We start from the raw sequence: 15,519 nt of genomic DNA on the forward strand, positions 1-15,519 counted from the left end.
CCCCCGGTTTCCTGTGTTCCTCTTCCCGACTACCCGATCATTATTTGTATGTCATAACGAACATCAAACGATTCACTTACACCTCGGATCGTCGTCATCCCCTCCCCTGCTAAGATCACGCGGCCGTTGGGTCAATCCGCATGGGAATGTTGCCTGATGCACGCTCCTTAGACATAGAGTTGTCTCGCGTGCACTACATATTCAAATTTTCAATTTTTGTAGCTATTTTTAATCTGCCAACATTAGTCACTTTGAGCTAAGTTTTACAAATGCATTTTCATAGTAGATATTTTTTACATAGACACTGATAGTCGAGTACTGTAGGTTATAGGGTTGTGGTTTGGATTTAGCTTTAGGATGGCTTAGTGTTTGGATTATTACTGATAACAAGGAAAATGTACATTGTTTGGGATTGTGGTAAAAATAGAGTTTTTTTCTTTCTTGTGTGTTATTGTAATTCTTCTTACATTCAGAAATGTAATTTACTGTAAAAATTGTTCTCAAACATAAAATTTTATGATAACTGATTAAATTTGTAGTTTTGTTAATTAACAATAACTAATACAATTTTCCAAAATAGGTAATAAGTGTGCAATCAATTGTAAAAATTCAAGGGATAAACATAAACTAATAAAAGTTGTGTATTCTGAAAAAAATTACTTAAGGTAAACTGTTAAATTAAAAAAGACCAAAATAAATTGAGTTTTAAAACTGCTTTGTAATTACAAAATTCAGTAAGGCCTACAAATTTTGGCAGAAATGATTTTATGTTTAAAGAAGTTTTTTGACAACATATACTCATAATCAACAGCTTCAATGTCTGAAATAATAGCCTCCTCTTTTTTTCTGGCTGCGGCCTAGGATTAGAGGTGGATATACCTAAACTAGTTATCAAAATAACCAAATGAATGCTATAAGGGCTCATAATTACGTTTCATACCAATCTTTAATCGTATTAAATTAATAAATTACACATTTTTTTGTTACAAAACATTAAGGAAATAAACCACACAAAAGTCTCATGAAAAACATAAAAATATATGTTTTTTCATTGATGATCAGTTTATATATTATCATTTAGCATTGTAGAGTTTTTAACTCTTATAACTCTATTTTTACCACCCATGTAAATTTATCATGAGTGAAGAATATAAGCTAACAGTGCAATAGTTGAACTGTAACAATTAATTGATAGCTTATTCTTAATCTGAATATTCATTGAATATTACTACTGTTAGTTCATTTGGCCACTGCATGGTGAGTATATTAATATAATAAAACAGTAATAATTGTGATTAATTAAATCATAATTGGTAATAAAATCCAGGAGAAACATATGTTACGGTAAGATATTCCTGTAAGACTCAGTTTAATGGATTGACAATTTGGATTTTTTACTATTTCAAGATCCAAAATACACCAGTAATCAACTGGTTAGAGAAGAATGTTGTAACCATGTTACATGATTCGTACTACAGGGTTTACATAAACAATAATGTTTTAACCAGATAATCAGAAGTATCAATTGTTTGAGTATTTTTAGGAAATGGTGTTGTAATAATCCATGATAAAAATGATACATTTTTTCTTATCAAAAATATTTTCACTATTAAAAATTAGGATAAAATTCTAAGTTTACAATAAATTATTGCTAAATCAAAATTTGGCAACATAATGAGGGATTTTAAATTCAAGCGAATAAAGTATATTTGAAAATTAAGAGCATAATGCAAAGAAAGGGTCATTAGTTAAAGTTGTTCACTGTTTTTGCTTGGGCACTCAGGACTAGTTACAAGAGGGGGGTCTAATGTGTGATTTATGCACTAAAGTAATTTATGCTTAGGAGTTCTAGTTTTTAACTAAAAATATGTATTTTCCAAGCTTCCTTCATGTAGAGAAATATTAAGTGGAGTTGATAATCAATCATTCAAATTCAATGTAAAACAATATGTTGTATTTCTTATTATTTAGTGAATAACAAATTTATGTAATTAACAATTGTATTGCACGATTTTAGACACCATACAAAGATTGATTTCATCTTGCGAAATCAAGTGCTGTTAAGTATTTTACTATTGCTGTATCCTCTTTGAATGAAACATTGCACGCATATCAGGTGCATACCATACAAATTATTCTGAAAATGAATTTACCGCTAGAGCCGCCTCCAGAGAGTTTGGAATAGCTTATTGGGAGCAAAGTTTAAAGGAGCTGGACACTTACTATGTACTTTTTGCAAGTGGCTTCATTCTAATGAAAAGCTCTGAGCCAAAAATATATTTACACATAACTTTTAGACAGTTTAAGTTTGAGGTTATGTTTGATTGTTGTCTAATCGCCACCGTCTGTTGGGGGGTTGCAGGCATATAGTCGTCTGCGGTCACATCACGTACGAGTCTGTGTCTCACTTCTTGAAGGACTTTCTCCACGAGGACAGAGAAGATGTTGACGTGGAGGTGGTATTTCTTCACAGGTATACCTAACTAGAACCTAACCTAACCTAACCGTCAAGCTAGTGGAATAATGTAAGAATGTTTGTGAAGCATCTAATAAGAACAAATATTATTTTTAGATTTGATCAATTTAAATATGTCTATCGACTATAACTTTCTTGATTGTGTCAAAAGGTGAAGAGCAATACAAACATGTACTTTATCATAAAAAGAGAACAATATTGTAATATCCATACAAATATCGATTAAACCAACATATTTTCTTTTAGTATTAGAGAAGGCTCAACCAATTACTTTATTAAGTATTTTACTGACAAAAGATAAAAATATTACATGCTTTAAAGTACAGTAACACTTCATCAGACTTACTGTGCTTCTAATGTCCTTTGTAATAAACAAAAGAAATCTGTGAACTCTCTTCAACCAAATAATGTTATCTTTTGGGGGGTTTTTAATTAATGATTTTTGTACACAGTTTACAAAATACAACTGTTTAAAATTCTTATCTTCTATCAAATTAGTCACTACTAAACAAAACTTTCTGTTAAAAATAAAAATTTCTTTTATCAGAATACAAACATATTATCTAGTGTAAGCTTCTGAATTTGATTGTACCTTTTAAAATTGAATATTTTGATTTATTCAATTGAAAACAATAACACTTTTTAGGATTTATTTGTTATTACAGGAATATAAGGTAAACTAATATTTATTTTGAATTGCTTTTTACAGTAATAAGAGTAAAACGAGTTTGAGCACCTGTTTGTGTGGTCTTTGAAATATTGTAGATTAGAAATACAGATTTTATTCAAAAGGCATATTTTTAGTAAAGTAGCCCCTAAAGTTATAAAAAAATAAGGTAAAACGCACCAGGACTGCGTAGTAGAAATGAACTTTTGTCAGTGTGACAAATTTGCCATTATCTTAAAAGTTTGGTGTGAATTTGTAGCGTTTTGAAATAATGTAATTACTTCAAAATAAAGTAATCTTTAGATAACAATTTTCCAAAAATATTTTTATGACTTAAATTATTGTAGTAAATAAGTACAACTAAGCACCCTGAATAATATATTTTTTAAAAGAAGTTTTTGTATTAAATCTCAAAATAAAATGCTGCTTACTTGATTTTATCGGCAGTACGTGGCAAAAATTAAATAAAACATGATATCTGATGTTATGTCTATATTTCTTAATATTGTGTTGTTGACAATTTTATACAAAAGAATAAACATGAAATACATATCTTGTTTCAAGATATAACCCTTTAGTAAAGGTTGAACTACGTAAATTCAATTTTCTTTGAACATGTTTTATTTTTATGGACCTACTATAAGGACCAAAATGAAAAATTAAACTCAATGATAACTGTCACAAAATAATAGTTCACTTAAAATAATAATGTTGCTAACTTTGGTATAAAAATTGTTGATAGACCTCTCCCTTCAAATTAGATCCGGGCCAAGGTTTGATAAAAATCAGAGAACAAAAATATAAAAGTCGTTACATCAAACTCGTTCAATCAAACATAAAACACTGGTTCACTGTAAAGTAAATGATGGGTTTTACAGATTTTATGTACAGGTAGTCTATGTTCTATATACGATCACAGTAAACATTGTGTTGCATATAAGCGATTCAGAAAAATATAATTTAAACACATAATTTAATTTCACACACTTTGCAACATTGAGTGCTGGGTGGAATGTCTGGGCTAGGCAATAGCGGGGAAAGCATTTTTGATCAGCCTGTAAAAACAGAACAGTCACTTGTTTCCAGCTACCCTCTCCCTTGCTCGCTATAATATTTCTTGCTATACGCAGATTTATTAATGCGGTGATTGCTGAACACATCTATAACGTACAATGTACACTTTCAGTATTTACAAAAAATTTAAAACTATGAAGTGATAAAAATGCTTTTAAGTTTTTTAATGACGAAAGTATGTTAGCCAATAATCGTCTCTGATGGGTGGTTATTTAATTTTTAAAAAATCACTTGACCAGTCGCTAAACAACTTTGTCATATCAGGAATATGCGATAAATATTTTAAAATATAAATAAATCTGTCAAAGCCGTGCGAAAAATTTAGATTGCTTGAACTCATGATAGACTTGCAGTAGACCAAACACATTTCAAAGACCTAACCAAAGGTTCTTTTGCTTCGGAACCCTGTAGTAGATCTTGGCTTTCAGAAAGGAGCCAGATCTGGAGCTAGAAGGACTGCTCAAACGTCACTACACCACTGTGGAGTTTTTTCAGGGAACAATGATGAATGCCGTAGACCTAGAGCGTGTGAAGGTAACCTAGGCAGCCTTGTAGGTGTTAGCTGCGTCACTTCCATCTTCGCCCGTCCCTCGCCTCTCTCTTCACCTTGGACACGGAACGAAAATTGGTTTTACCGCGGTTCAACTTAAGGAATGATATATTTTAAAGTTTTGCACCTAACACAGACTTATAAATTATGTAAATTCTTGATTAATTTCCACAACTAAATTTTATCACACAAATCCTGTATTCTCCTTGCTCATTGGAGATAATGATTTGTTTAACACATTTCACACTTTTGCCTAAGACTCAAATTACTTGGGTAATCTTTTACTTGAAACAAATTGGCAATAAAGAAGGTCTAAATATTTAAAACAGTCAAAAAAGTTTACATTCTTGTCTCAATTTTAAGTTTTTTATGACAGAATCGAATTCAGTGGCCTAGTAGATCATTTACTAAATACCATCAGATGTTTGTAAATAAAACGCTTTCAATCTCACTTGTTTACGATCTAAATTCAATTTCATGTCCTCATGAGTATGCTGATCCTGTTGTCATTTTACTATTCTTTCCGAGGCTAGATGATAGGAGAGGGACGGAGGTGCACTGGCATGTAGATTAGTTAGATAGTCAGCTATGGGTGTGTAGCACATTGTTTTTCTTCTCTCTATTTTGAGTTGATCTATGTTGGGCTCGGGGTCTAGGAAGCCCCCAGATTTGGAGCTGGAAGGACTGTTCAAACGTCACTTCACCACTGTCGAATTCTTTCAAGGCTCCATCATGAACCCAATTGACCTTCAGAGAGTCAAGGTCAGTAACCTCCGTTGCTGTATTTGTGTCATCCTCAATCCTGCCAGAAATCATTGCGGACTTTACCCCGGACAAATAATGAATCAAACAGCGGGTTTTCACAGACTATTAGATTTGGATAAACATAAATGATAAAAATGTAAGAACTCAAAATACTCCCAATATGTTTATTTTTACAAATATTTCAAAGTATTACCAAGCACTTTCTTTGGCACTTTATTATAATGGACGGGGAGACATTTGAACACTAATAGTAAGATGCATCAAATACCTTTCTCTTAAACTTCACTTCTTTGATTTAATTTACTCTTTGTTCATTGAGGGCCAGTTTTTAATATTCAAGTCACTTTTTGGCAACAACACTTAAGAAAGTTAACAATTCTGTTGTTTATTATTTTGAAGCTGTCTAATTTTTTTCACAATAATTCTTATCAGTGTCTTCGAAATGTGTTTTTTGCACACAAAGTGGTCTAAGTTGTTGATACGATACCAAATAAATGCATCAGGACATTGTGTTACTTTGATTGGTCGTGTTATTCTTTATTGTAACAAACTCGTAAAATCGAATAAATTTTTTCTTACTTGTTTTTACAATTTGTAAACACATATGCATCAACAATGTATTTGAATAGTGTATAACTTTACCCAGTGCTCGATTTGTAAAAAATGAGGTGCCGGAACTCTAACCTATTTAATGTGATTTGTACCTTTTAATACCAATATTTTTATCTTCCCAAAAGAGATGAACCGGATCTCCGTCTCCCTGTGTTCTCCTGCAAATCTAGCACTGATTTTTAAAAGTAACTCTAAGATGTAATTTATATTAAGAGGGTTTTAAAGGAGGTTAATATTAAGAGGGTTTTAAAGGAGGTTAATATTAAGAGGGTTTAAATCAATAATTGTTTAAGAAGGTTTTAAAGTTTTGTATAAGGAAATTAAAGCTATTACATCAAAAGGATTTGATTGACCCAAGAAAGAATTTTGGACATACCGTAATAAAGTTTGAGCAATCACATAAGTTTTGGATGATATCCGTTAAGTATATTTCTGGCAGGATGTGTGAACGCTTGTTGTAAGTTGGTGTCTGCAGAGTGGAGTGTTCTTCGCACACTGTCCCATCCAGTCTTCAAAGTCCATCCCAACGCCAAAACCAAACTAAAGAATTTGTAGATTCAGTCACTAACAATCTCGATCCCAAGCTTGCCTCTCAAAGGTTTTTACAGAACCTGGGAAATAAAGTAAGAAGTAAGACTTCTAAGGTTACACTTAACTACAATATTACACAGACCACAATATATCGATATTATATAGAAAAATAGCGTTGTTCATAACATATTTGTTAGTTGTGTTGATCACTTTTGAAAGGGGTGTGGCCTTAACACGTTCGCTGCGACCCCATCAATGGCAGGCGTAGCCCTGGTGCTGTGCAGCGTCAAGCGAACCCAGTTAGCTTTCAAATATTTCGGTCTGACAAATGGCAAATGACGTGCGGTGATGTTATGCGTTACGTCAAGAGTCGAGGTAGTTTGCTGAAACTCCCACAGATATCAGCACTGTCTGGAACTAGCCGGTCCCATTGTATTGTCAATTGGAGGAAAAAAGACGGGACAGGTTCATTTCTAAGCTTGTCAGAAGGAGATTTTATGGGGAAATTTACTACCAACCTACACCACAATAAAGCACCCATTCCTAGCTAAACGCAGACATAAAAATACCCGTTCTTCCATGTGTGCTGCTGCGCAGAAATTGAATGGAATGTAGGTGATGTCGCCACACTTGGGTGAGCGTTCAGTGTGGTAGAAAGGAACTATTGTCGGGACCACGTAAGTTTGCAGTTGGCGGCAGCCAATCACAAGACAAGGCTAGTGCGACGTTGCCACATCGCCCGTTGACAACACAAATTAAAATATACTAAGCAATATTTTGAAATCAGCTGGTATTATGAGATTTGGCAACACCGCACGGTTCTCATTGGTTCATTCAAAACCATATGGCAAATAGGCTCCTCCCTCAACTGCAAACTTACGTGGTCCCGACAATAGAACACTCACCAGTGAGTGGCCGACAGAAAACGTATTAATACTGGTTCTCTGTTTTGGAACTTTTTTTTAGATCTTACTGACCACCGGAAATTTAACAGCGAGACATAACCTAGTGGTAAAATGAAAATAAATACATAAACATAACAAGTTAAGAGTGGGAAAAAGAAAATCTAAATAATATATTTAATAATACGAGGAGGATGAAAACAGGGGTTTACAGTTTTTATAAAATTATTTGTTTATAAAAACTGTCCTAAACCATTCTTGTACATTTTATAACTTTAATTATAGGAGATAAACTTCTAAAGGTTATATGTTACCATAATACAATTTTTTTAAATGATAATAATTAATATAGGCTAGGTTTAGAAATATTTAGAGGAAATTCCTCTTTTTTAATAATACAAAATTGAAATCATATAAACAAATGTTTTGTATTTTCAAGGACATACGATTGCCCTAGTTTGGAAAACGTGTTAGTTTTTAGGACTAATTTTTTAATGTTAAATGGTTTTGGCTTCTGAAGGGCTTAGTTAACAACAAGCTTTAACTAGGGATCCCTTTCCTTAAATTACCAAATGGTCATAGTTACTAAGTGTGTGACTGTCAGCTTGCGATGACTAACCCTGCTGAGCTTTGCTCGGAAACCGTCAAAAAGACGTATTATGACAATTGTGTGTTTGTATGTTTGTTGTTGTCATTGCTCTGAGATTAAACTTCAATTTAGTACTTAGTATTGCTTTTCCTAATGATAGGTTTCAGATTTGGGTGTCTACTGCTCCTTTAGGTCCTTAACCCTTTTTGAATGGGTCGTGTGGCCTAGGATGGGCCACAATTTAAATTATAAATGGATTTTAAATTTCTTTATTAGATGCTTTGATAATTTTATCCGTCCTTTAAAATAAAAATAAAACGCCTCCTGAAATTCCCAATTTTATGGCAATTGCAGGTAACGATGATGATTTTCCTGTGACAGTGTGAGATATTCACGATTTTACTGCTATCGCAGGGAAGTTCTGCCTAAGTAGCGAATACCGCTTGGTTTAATTAACCCATGGGACAAAAGTGCCCTAAATCCGGTACTGTGCCCAATCCTTAAAATGCCATAAAATCCCTCTTAATGTTGTATGTATTTTAAAAGAATAAAAATAATTTTAAAATTTTCTATATGTAGGTATACACCCTGTAAACTAATAACATGTATGCTCTTTCTGAAATATAAAACAATTTGACTTATTAAACACAAACTTAACAATATATGGTGAAGTCTTACAACAATGACAACACAAACGTTTTCTCGGTGTGACCAGATATTGGTTAGATTCGTCTTTTCAATGCACGGCCCTCTAATGGTAAGTTCTGTGACTTAACTCGCTGTTTGCATGTTTCTCTGTTTTTTAACATCCTCATTATATGGAAAGATACGTTAAATTAGTATACCTTGGAGCTATTTGTGTTTACACAAAGAAACCAAAAATCTGTGGTTTATTGTTTTAATGTATCTTTAAATCAAAATGTTTGCATGTAAATAAATGGCTTTCAATGTTTTTCTGTTAAATATTGTATTTTCATTATTAGAATTGGGGTTTTGTCAATTATTATTTTTAAAAGCTATATAAAAGAGGAAATAGTCCTATTTGGATTAGTGAAATTGTGTGCAAAATTTGAATTAGGCCTATACTAAAATCCTAGTTAAGTTTAGTTTGTTTGCTCCAAGATGTTTTTTCAGTCTATTTAATGAAATGTTGCTCTTACATGCATTCCAGTATTGAATATTTTTGTCTGTCATATTATTTTTGCTACACCAAATTGTAAATAATTTCTTTTGAGAATTTTCTCTTAGCTTTTTGAAAGAATGCTTCTCTTCTGTGTTTTTGTGAAAATTTTTAAATTCTTGAATCTTGTCGCATCATTAGTTGTAGTAGATTTTACTTTGCTAAAAAAATATTCACCATATGTATGTCACTTTTCACATGTTTGTGTGAAGAGGTCTTCCATTTGGCTTTAATATTGTATGTTTAATAATATTAAAATTCATCAAATGGTATTCCCAGTAAAGTTAATTAATTACACATTATTCTAAAATAATAATTCATTCTGTAATGTAGGTACTTTTTTATATAAATATGTGCTCACAAAAAAATATGAATTAATAATAGCCTAATCAAATGTATCTTTGAATATTTTTTCAAATTTTATTTGACAGAGTTTGATTATGAGCTGGGATGTCAGCACAGTTGATGCTCCAGGTTAGTCAAGTTTAACATTTTGACCGTTACAGGAACATTGGATTTAAATAGTCACAAGATTTTCTACTATACACAATTAACTATTTCAAATTTAAACTCGAAAGGATACATATGTACTACATCACCAACTTCTTAAGGCCATAAGATTGTAGACTTGAAGTTTAGCATGGAAGTCCCTTGTTGGTGTTTGCTAGGAAAAGGTTTTGTAAACATCAGCTTTACTTACAACGTACTTCAACGTAATACTTCGTAATAGTTGTAAATATAATTTTGGAAACAATCTATCAGGATCGTTCTAACTCACAAATCGATTTCACTTATCGTTGTAGAAATATTATTTTAAAATTAAATTGTATCCATCAAAAGAGTAGTTGTATTTCATGATTAAAGACCTGAAGAAATTTCCTGTGTCGACAACGAGTTACAGTTTAAAATGATAACTACTCTAATTAATTCTAGTTAACCGTGAGTAAGTTATGACGTCAATGTTCACGATAGGTGCACGAAGCTGATGCGTGTTTGGTGTTGGCTAACAAATACTGCCAAGACCCTGATGCTGAAGATGCGGCCAACATCATGAGAGTCATCAGTATAAAAAACTACTCAGACGACATCAGAGTTATCATCCAACTGATGCAGTACCACAATAAGGTAAAATATGTTGACGACTGCTTGATACAATAAGGAATATTACATTTTATAAATGATTACAGCCGTAATCCTTTAAGAAAAAAAAATATTTATTCACTTTGTCTGTTTTTATTATGTATATCCCTCATATTATGAAAAAATCAAAATATTTCAGTAGATACAGTACACACAGTGTAAGACCTTGGATACAATACAAGCGGGGGGTGGCAACCTGAGCAAAATATAAGCGGCAATGGTAGCTACAAGACAAGGGGCAATTTTCTTAACTCTTGTCAAATTTCCTCCATTTTCAGTCTAGTATAAGATGGCAAAATGTACAGTTCCGCAAGAAGAATGTTTTATATTTGAATTTACTAATAATTGTCTGCTAAAAAAATTTAGTTTTCGGAAACGAGAGGTGTGGGAGACAATGAGTGAATAACTGATTAAAACGAGGAGAAGTATGTTTGTGTAAACACCACCATTTAGTTATGTAGGGTAGGGAAGATGGCAATGGTTTTATTGAATAAACAAGGATATCCATCGCTACTTTTGGCTACATTTTGTGCAGATTGAGATGGAGGATTGAGAAGTTCATTGCTTGTATCGTACCCAAGGCCTAAGGAGGCATAATTTGTGATATAGTTACATAAAGTGTTTAAATAAATATTGTTTAAAACTTTATACTAAATAAATGAGGTCCCTGATGAAATGTTAACCTCATCTTACATTTTCAGGCGTACCTGTTGAACATTCCTTCATGGGACTGGAAGCAGGGGGATGACGTGATCTGTCTCGCCGAGCTCAAGCTGGGTTTCATCGCGCAGAGTTGTCTTGCGCCGGGCTTCTCTACCATGATGGCTAATCTGTTTGCCATGCGCTCATTCAAAACGGTAACTCAAAATGTGCCATTTCAAACAATAAATACAACAAATTTTGGAGAATAAAAATTACGTAATTGTAGTAGTAGCAGAGTTTTACCAAACTTTTACTATTCTTGGTAATGCTATGTTGTTCTGGAACATCAATATTAAAAAATTCCTTAACTCTTAATAAGTGTAGTAGTTACAGTAGAACCTCGATAACAAGTCCCTCGATAACAAGTCACCCTTGATAACAAGGGTCATTTTCAAATCCCCTTGAAATTAATTTACCCCTAATCACACGTTATTGCAAACCTCGATAAGAAGTCAACCTTGATAACAAGTCTTATTTTATAATCCCTATGAGAGTCTTGTTATCAAGGTTCTACTGTATCTCATCCAACTGAAAAGGGCAATAAACTTGAGAAATAAGGTATTTCACAAACTTCTGTTAAATTTTTGAGAACATTATTTTGATTTTTTGAACCGGTAATAATATTGGAATAATCGAAAGAATGGAAAATTCTACGCTTAAAAATGGCTAAGATTAAGAATACTTAAGCAAAATTATTACCAAGACCATACTTTAATATTTTAATAATTTAACTGTAGCTCAATAGCCTACTAATGTGAGAAATTAAGTTTACCATAAACTAACTTTTTTAAGTAAATTTTGCCAAGTTACCTTTCAAATCCCCCTACAATGTGTTAAGCTAGTTTGAGTTAGTAATAAGTAGGTAGTACAATGAGTACAACACAGGTCTGACTGAGTGGCAAGTTGTTATAGAACGTGCGCTGTGCGCAAACAGCGGATTATCAGTCTTGGCAGAACGACTACCTGCGTGGCACGGGCATGGAAATGTACACCGAGTCTTTGAGCCCTACGTTCATTGGCATGCCGTTTGCACAAGCGACGGAGTAAGTTGGGTGCTGACATGCCGCTAATGTCGTCCGCTGAGCGTTATAGCGCTCATCGCTCGTTTAGCGTGATTCAAAGATGTTAACGTAAAAGATTGAAATAATATTTTATTGACACAATTTTGATGATTCAGTAAGTTAATGTGATTGATTTTTTTCAGGAGCTGTTGTGTTTAAAGTAAAAAAAAATCTGAGGTGTTGTAAAAATAGTTTTTTTAAAATTACATTTTGAAATATTTATAAAACTTAACAACTCAATATATATTAAAGAACCGAACATAAAGTCATGCCTTTCAACTTTTAACATGTTTTTTTTTAATACTATTGGGTAATCAACAAACACTATGAAAATTTACCAAAGCACCACTATTTCATAGAGAAATAGTGAGTTAACATTTTGAAACGCAAGCTTTAATCATATCAACAGCATTGACTCCGGTGTTTGAGCGATGAGGGCTAGAACGCAAGTGTGGGTCGTTGCATTGTTGTTGTCATTTCACCATCACTTCTTGCAGGTCTGTCGCTCTTGTTTTGTGTCCCAGGTGCTCTCTTTGCTCAACAAACCTCAAAACAACCTCTTTGTACACCAACAAGTTTAATCTATGAATCGGAATTCCACCGCTCATGTTGAAAAACCATATTTGAAATCCTAAAACTTATTATTTGATCCGAAAAAGGAATATTGTCTTTTAATTGGTTTAGTATACTCGTTGGCTTAAACAAAGAGGCGAAGTTTTGAGAGGTTTTGAGTTACACTACAGGGCTCGTCTTAGTGTCTGTTCGTTACAGTCTCCCGACACTCAGGCTTGGCAGAACGACTACCTTCAGGGTACGGGCTGTGAGATGTACACGGAAACCCTTTCTCCTTCTTTCACAGGGATGAGTTTTCCTCAAGCCAGCGAGTAAGTTGCTCCCCTTCCTTGCCCGTCCCCTCCCCGTTTGATAGCGCCTGTCACTGGTTTTAAAGTATCGGCTCGTATTTTAATGATTTGACCTAACCTCTTAGAGTAGATATAGTTTTGATTAACATATTCTTTACTGCACTGCCATGCAATAAGTTTTTCCAATGTCAAAAAGATTCAGTGTTCTTTCTAAATTTCCTTATGGTCATGTCTTTGATATAAATCATTGACATTTGTCATTGTAAAGGATCTTAGTACGTGATGAATAATCATATGTTCAACGAATCTAAATCTCAATAATTGTTATTTTGTAGGCAAAATATATAGGTTATGATAGGAAATTGCTAAATTCTTGATTAGATTTCCTATTCTGAAGGAAATGCACAGAATTTAAATGTTTGTCCTAGAAACATCTGTATTTGGTGAAATTCCCACTGCTCTTCAAAATTGATATCTGAAAATATTGGATTATAATGATTTTCTCTATGCTATCCCTTAAACCAAAGACTCAATCTCTTTCTGCCTGAATGCTACTAAATGAACAAATGTCACTAATCAGTTATAAAAATAAACCATTTTAACAATTCAAGTGCAGACAAACTAGATTAGTTCTGGGTTTCTCACCTAGTCTGTCATTCTATGGATACAGCTGTTTTCATAGATATCTAAAAATGTGTAGCTGTTTTCATCCTCTATTTTTAAACATTTTCATTGATTATTTGATTCTTGATTGAGTGAAGGGGATGAATTATCTTAAGGTTTGATAGTAAAGATGTTTTTTTTATTTGTTATTTATTTAACAACAAAATCATGGAGATCATTTACAGCACTGTTCCTTTTTAGGCTCACTTAGAGTTTTCAGAGACCTGTTTCAGACCAGTTGCATAGCCCAAATGTAGTTAGACTAGCTGGCATCTTCCCCCTCCCCCTACCAACCCTTGTAGTTTCAGGAGTTAGTTTCCAGTTAGTAAACTGCATGGTTTGGGTTCTCCGAATATGAAGAGTTTGAAGGCATGTACCCCTCTACGTCTGAAGATATCTAGAATAGTGCATGTGAATAGATAGGCATGTACAGTCAAACATTAAACAACACATCGGTTGAGTCTGATATTCTTCTTCAAGTTTTGATTCTATTGTAAATCTCCAATTGATTAGTTTGAAAAATGTATGCTCTGTTGTATGTAACCTATTTTTCTAATGTTGACTTTTGTATTACAACAAATGAAGTCTGATAATATATTGTATAATTTTCCATTGATCTTTGAAATATCAAAATTCATTTCAACAACCAAACATAATTTGATCATTTAAATTTTTTTATTTTCTACTCTTAAAATTGTGACCTTTTTTAAGAGAAGACACTATGAGCGTTTCCAGGGCCGCAGTTTAAATGCATCACGCTATGTGCCCGAAAGATTATCACGCTCCCTCCCCTCTTCCTTGCAGGGTATTCTCTCTCATCCTTGCGCTCCCACAAACCTAAAAACTCTTGCGCCCTTGGGTCCACTTATAAAAGCTGCCCTGAGCTTTTCAGAGAAAGATAACCAAAACTGTCAAATTTTTCTCCATTTAACCCATTATTCTCATACCAAAAGCCAAGATGCTAATTACTGAGCTAGCAACAAACACTAACATTTTAACAACATGAAACATTTATATCTTTACTGAACATTTTGTAACATATTAATCCATTTGTTAAATCCTGTGATATTGTTCAGACATTTTACTATCCTACATACGTCAGTCAACCTTTAGAGCATTTAAGAGAGAGCGGTATATTTTTAAGTCAGATATTGTTATAGGTAAGTATCGTAACAATGTAAATCTGTCGTAACCACAACACACTACATAACACTTAATTGTAAATAAATGCATGTGTGTTTTGTAATTAATGAGCATGCTTTTACCATGAATGTCATTATTTAATTTTATTCATGTTTAATATAGTCTATAGCTTTCAGTGTTTACTCTTAATTATAAATTACCTTATTACCCCGTTAAGATCATGAATTCTTATTTACCTTACAGTGGTTATTGTTATTTGAAACAAATTTTTAGAGCGTAGGTACCAGTTTTTACGTTTGTTTGCACCTTAAAAAAGTGAATGGTAAATGTGGTAAAACAGTTTTTGTACAGTTAAAACTTTCAGTTAATGAGTTGTGTAAACTAACACTTTGGTGAATTATAGATATAATTGTAGTGCAACTCTATACTGAATAGTTAGTTCAAGCTTTGTTACTGTTTAGGAAAGGGAAACTAATAATATGGCTGACTCAACATGATGTATTTAAAAGACAAAATTTAAACCAAGAAATGCTGTGGACAAGCCTTTTATAGCTTATGCAGCTTAGTGTTTCAATGGTATTGCCTTTATATTGAGTGAATA

At 33.0% G+C, this 15,519-nt stretch overlaps 1 protein-coding gene across 7 annotated transcripts in view; it reads left to right on the forward strand.

Moving 5' to 3' along the window:
- LOC128990690 (calcium-activated potassium channel slowpoke-like) overlaps positions 1–15,519 on the forward strand; it is a 164,284-nt gene that overhangs the window by 100,692 nt on the left and 48,073 nt on the right. For 5 of the 7 annotated variants that reach the window (XM_054413262.1, XM_054413237.1, XM_054413228.1 and 2 more), the window contains exons 8-12: positions 2,363–2,473; positions 5,424–5,529; positions 10,319–10,471; positions 11,188–11,343; positions 12,101–12,231. In XM_054413262.1, the coding sequence (XP_054269237.1) occupies positions 2,363–2,473; positions 5,424–5,529; positions 10,319–10,471; positions 11,188–11,343; positions 12,101–12,231 (657 nt within the window). Of the gene's footprint in view, positions 1–2,362; positions 2,474–4,645; positions 4,752–5,423; positions 5,530–10,318; positions 10,472–11,187; positions 11,344–12,100; positions 12,232–15,519 lie in introns of all 7 variants that reach the window. The other 2 variants (XM_054413254.1, XM_054413245.1) reach the window with 1 other exon arrangement.

This window comes from Macrosteles quadrilineatus, unplaced genomic scaffold, assembly GCF_028750875.1.
Source record: "Macrosteles quadrilineatus isolate MER2022 unplaced genomic scaffold, UCM_ALF_1.0 Scaffold_1__1_contigs__length_201487025, whole genome shotgun sequence".
Lineage (NCBI taxonomy): Eukaryota > Metazoa > Arthropoda > Insecta > Hemiptera > Cicadellidae > Macrosteles > Macrosteles quadrilineatus.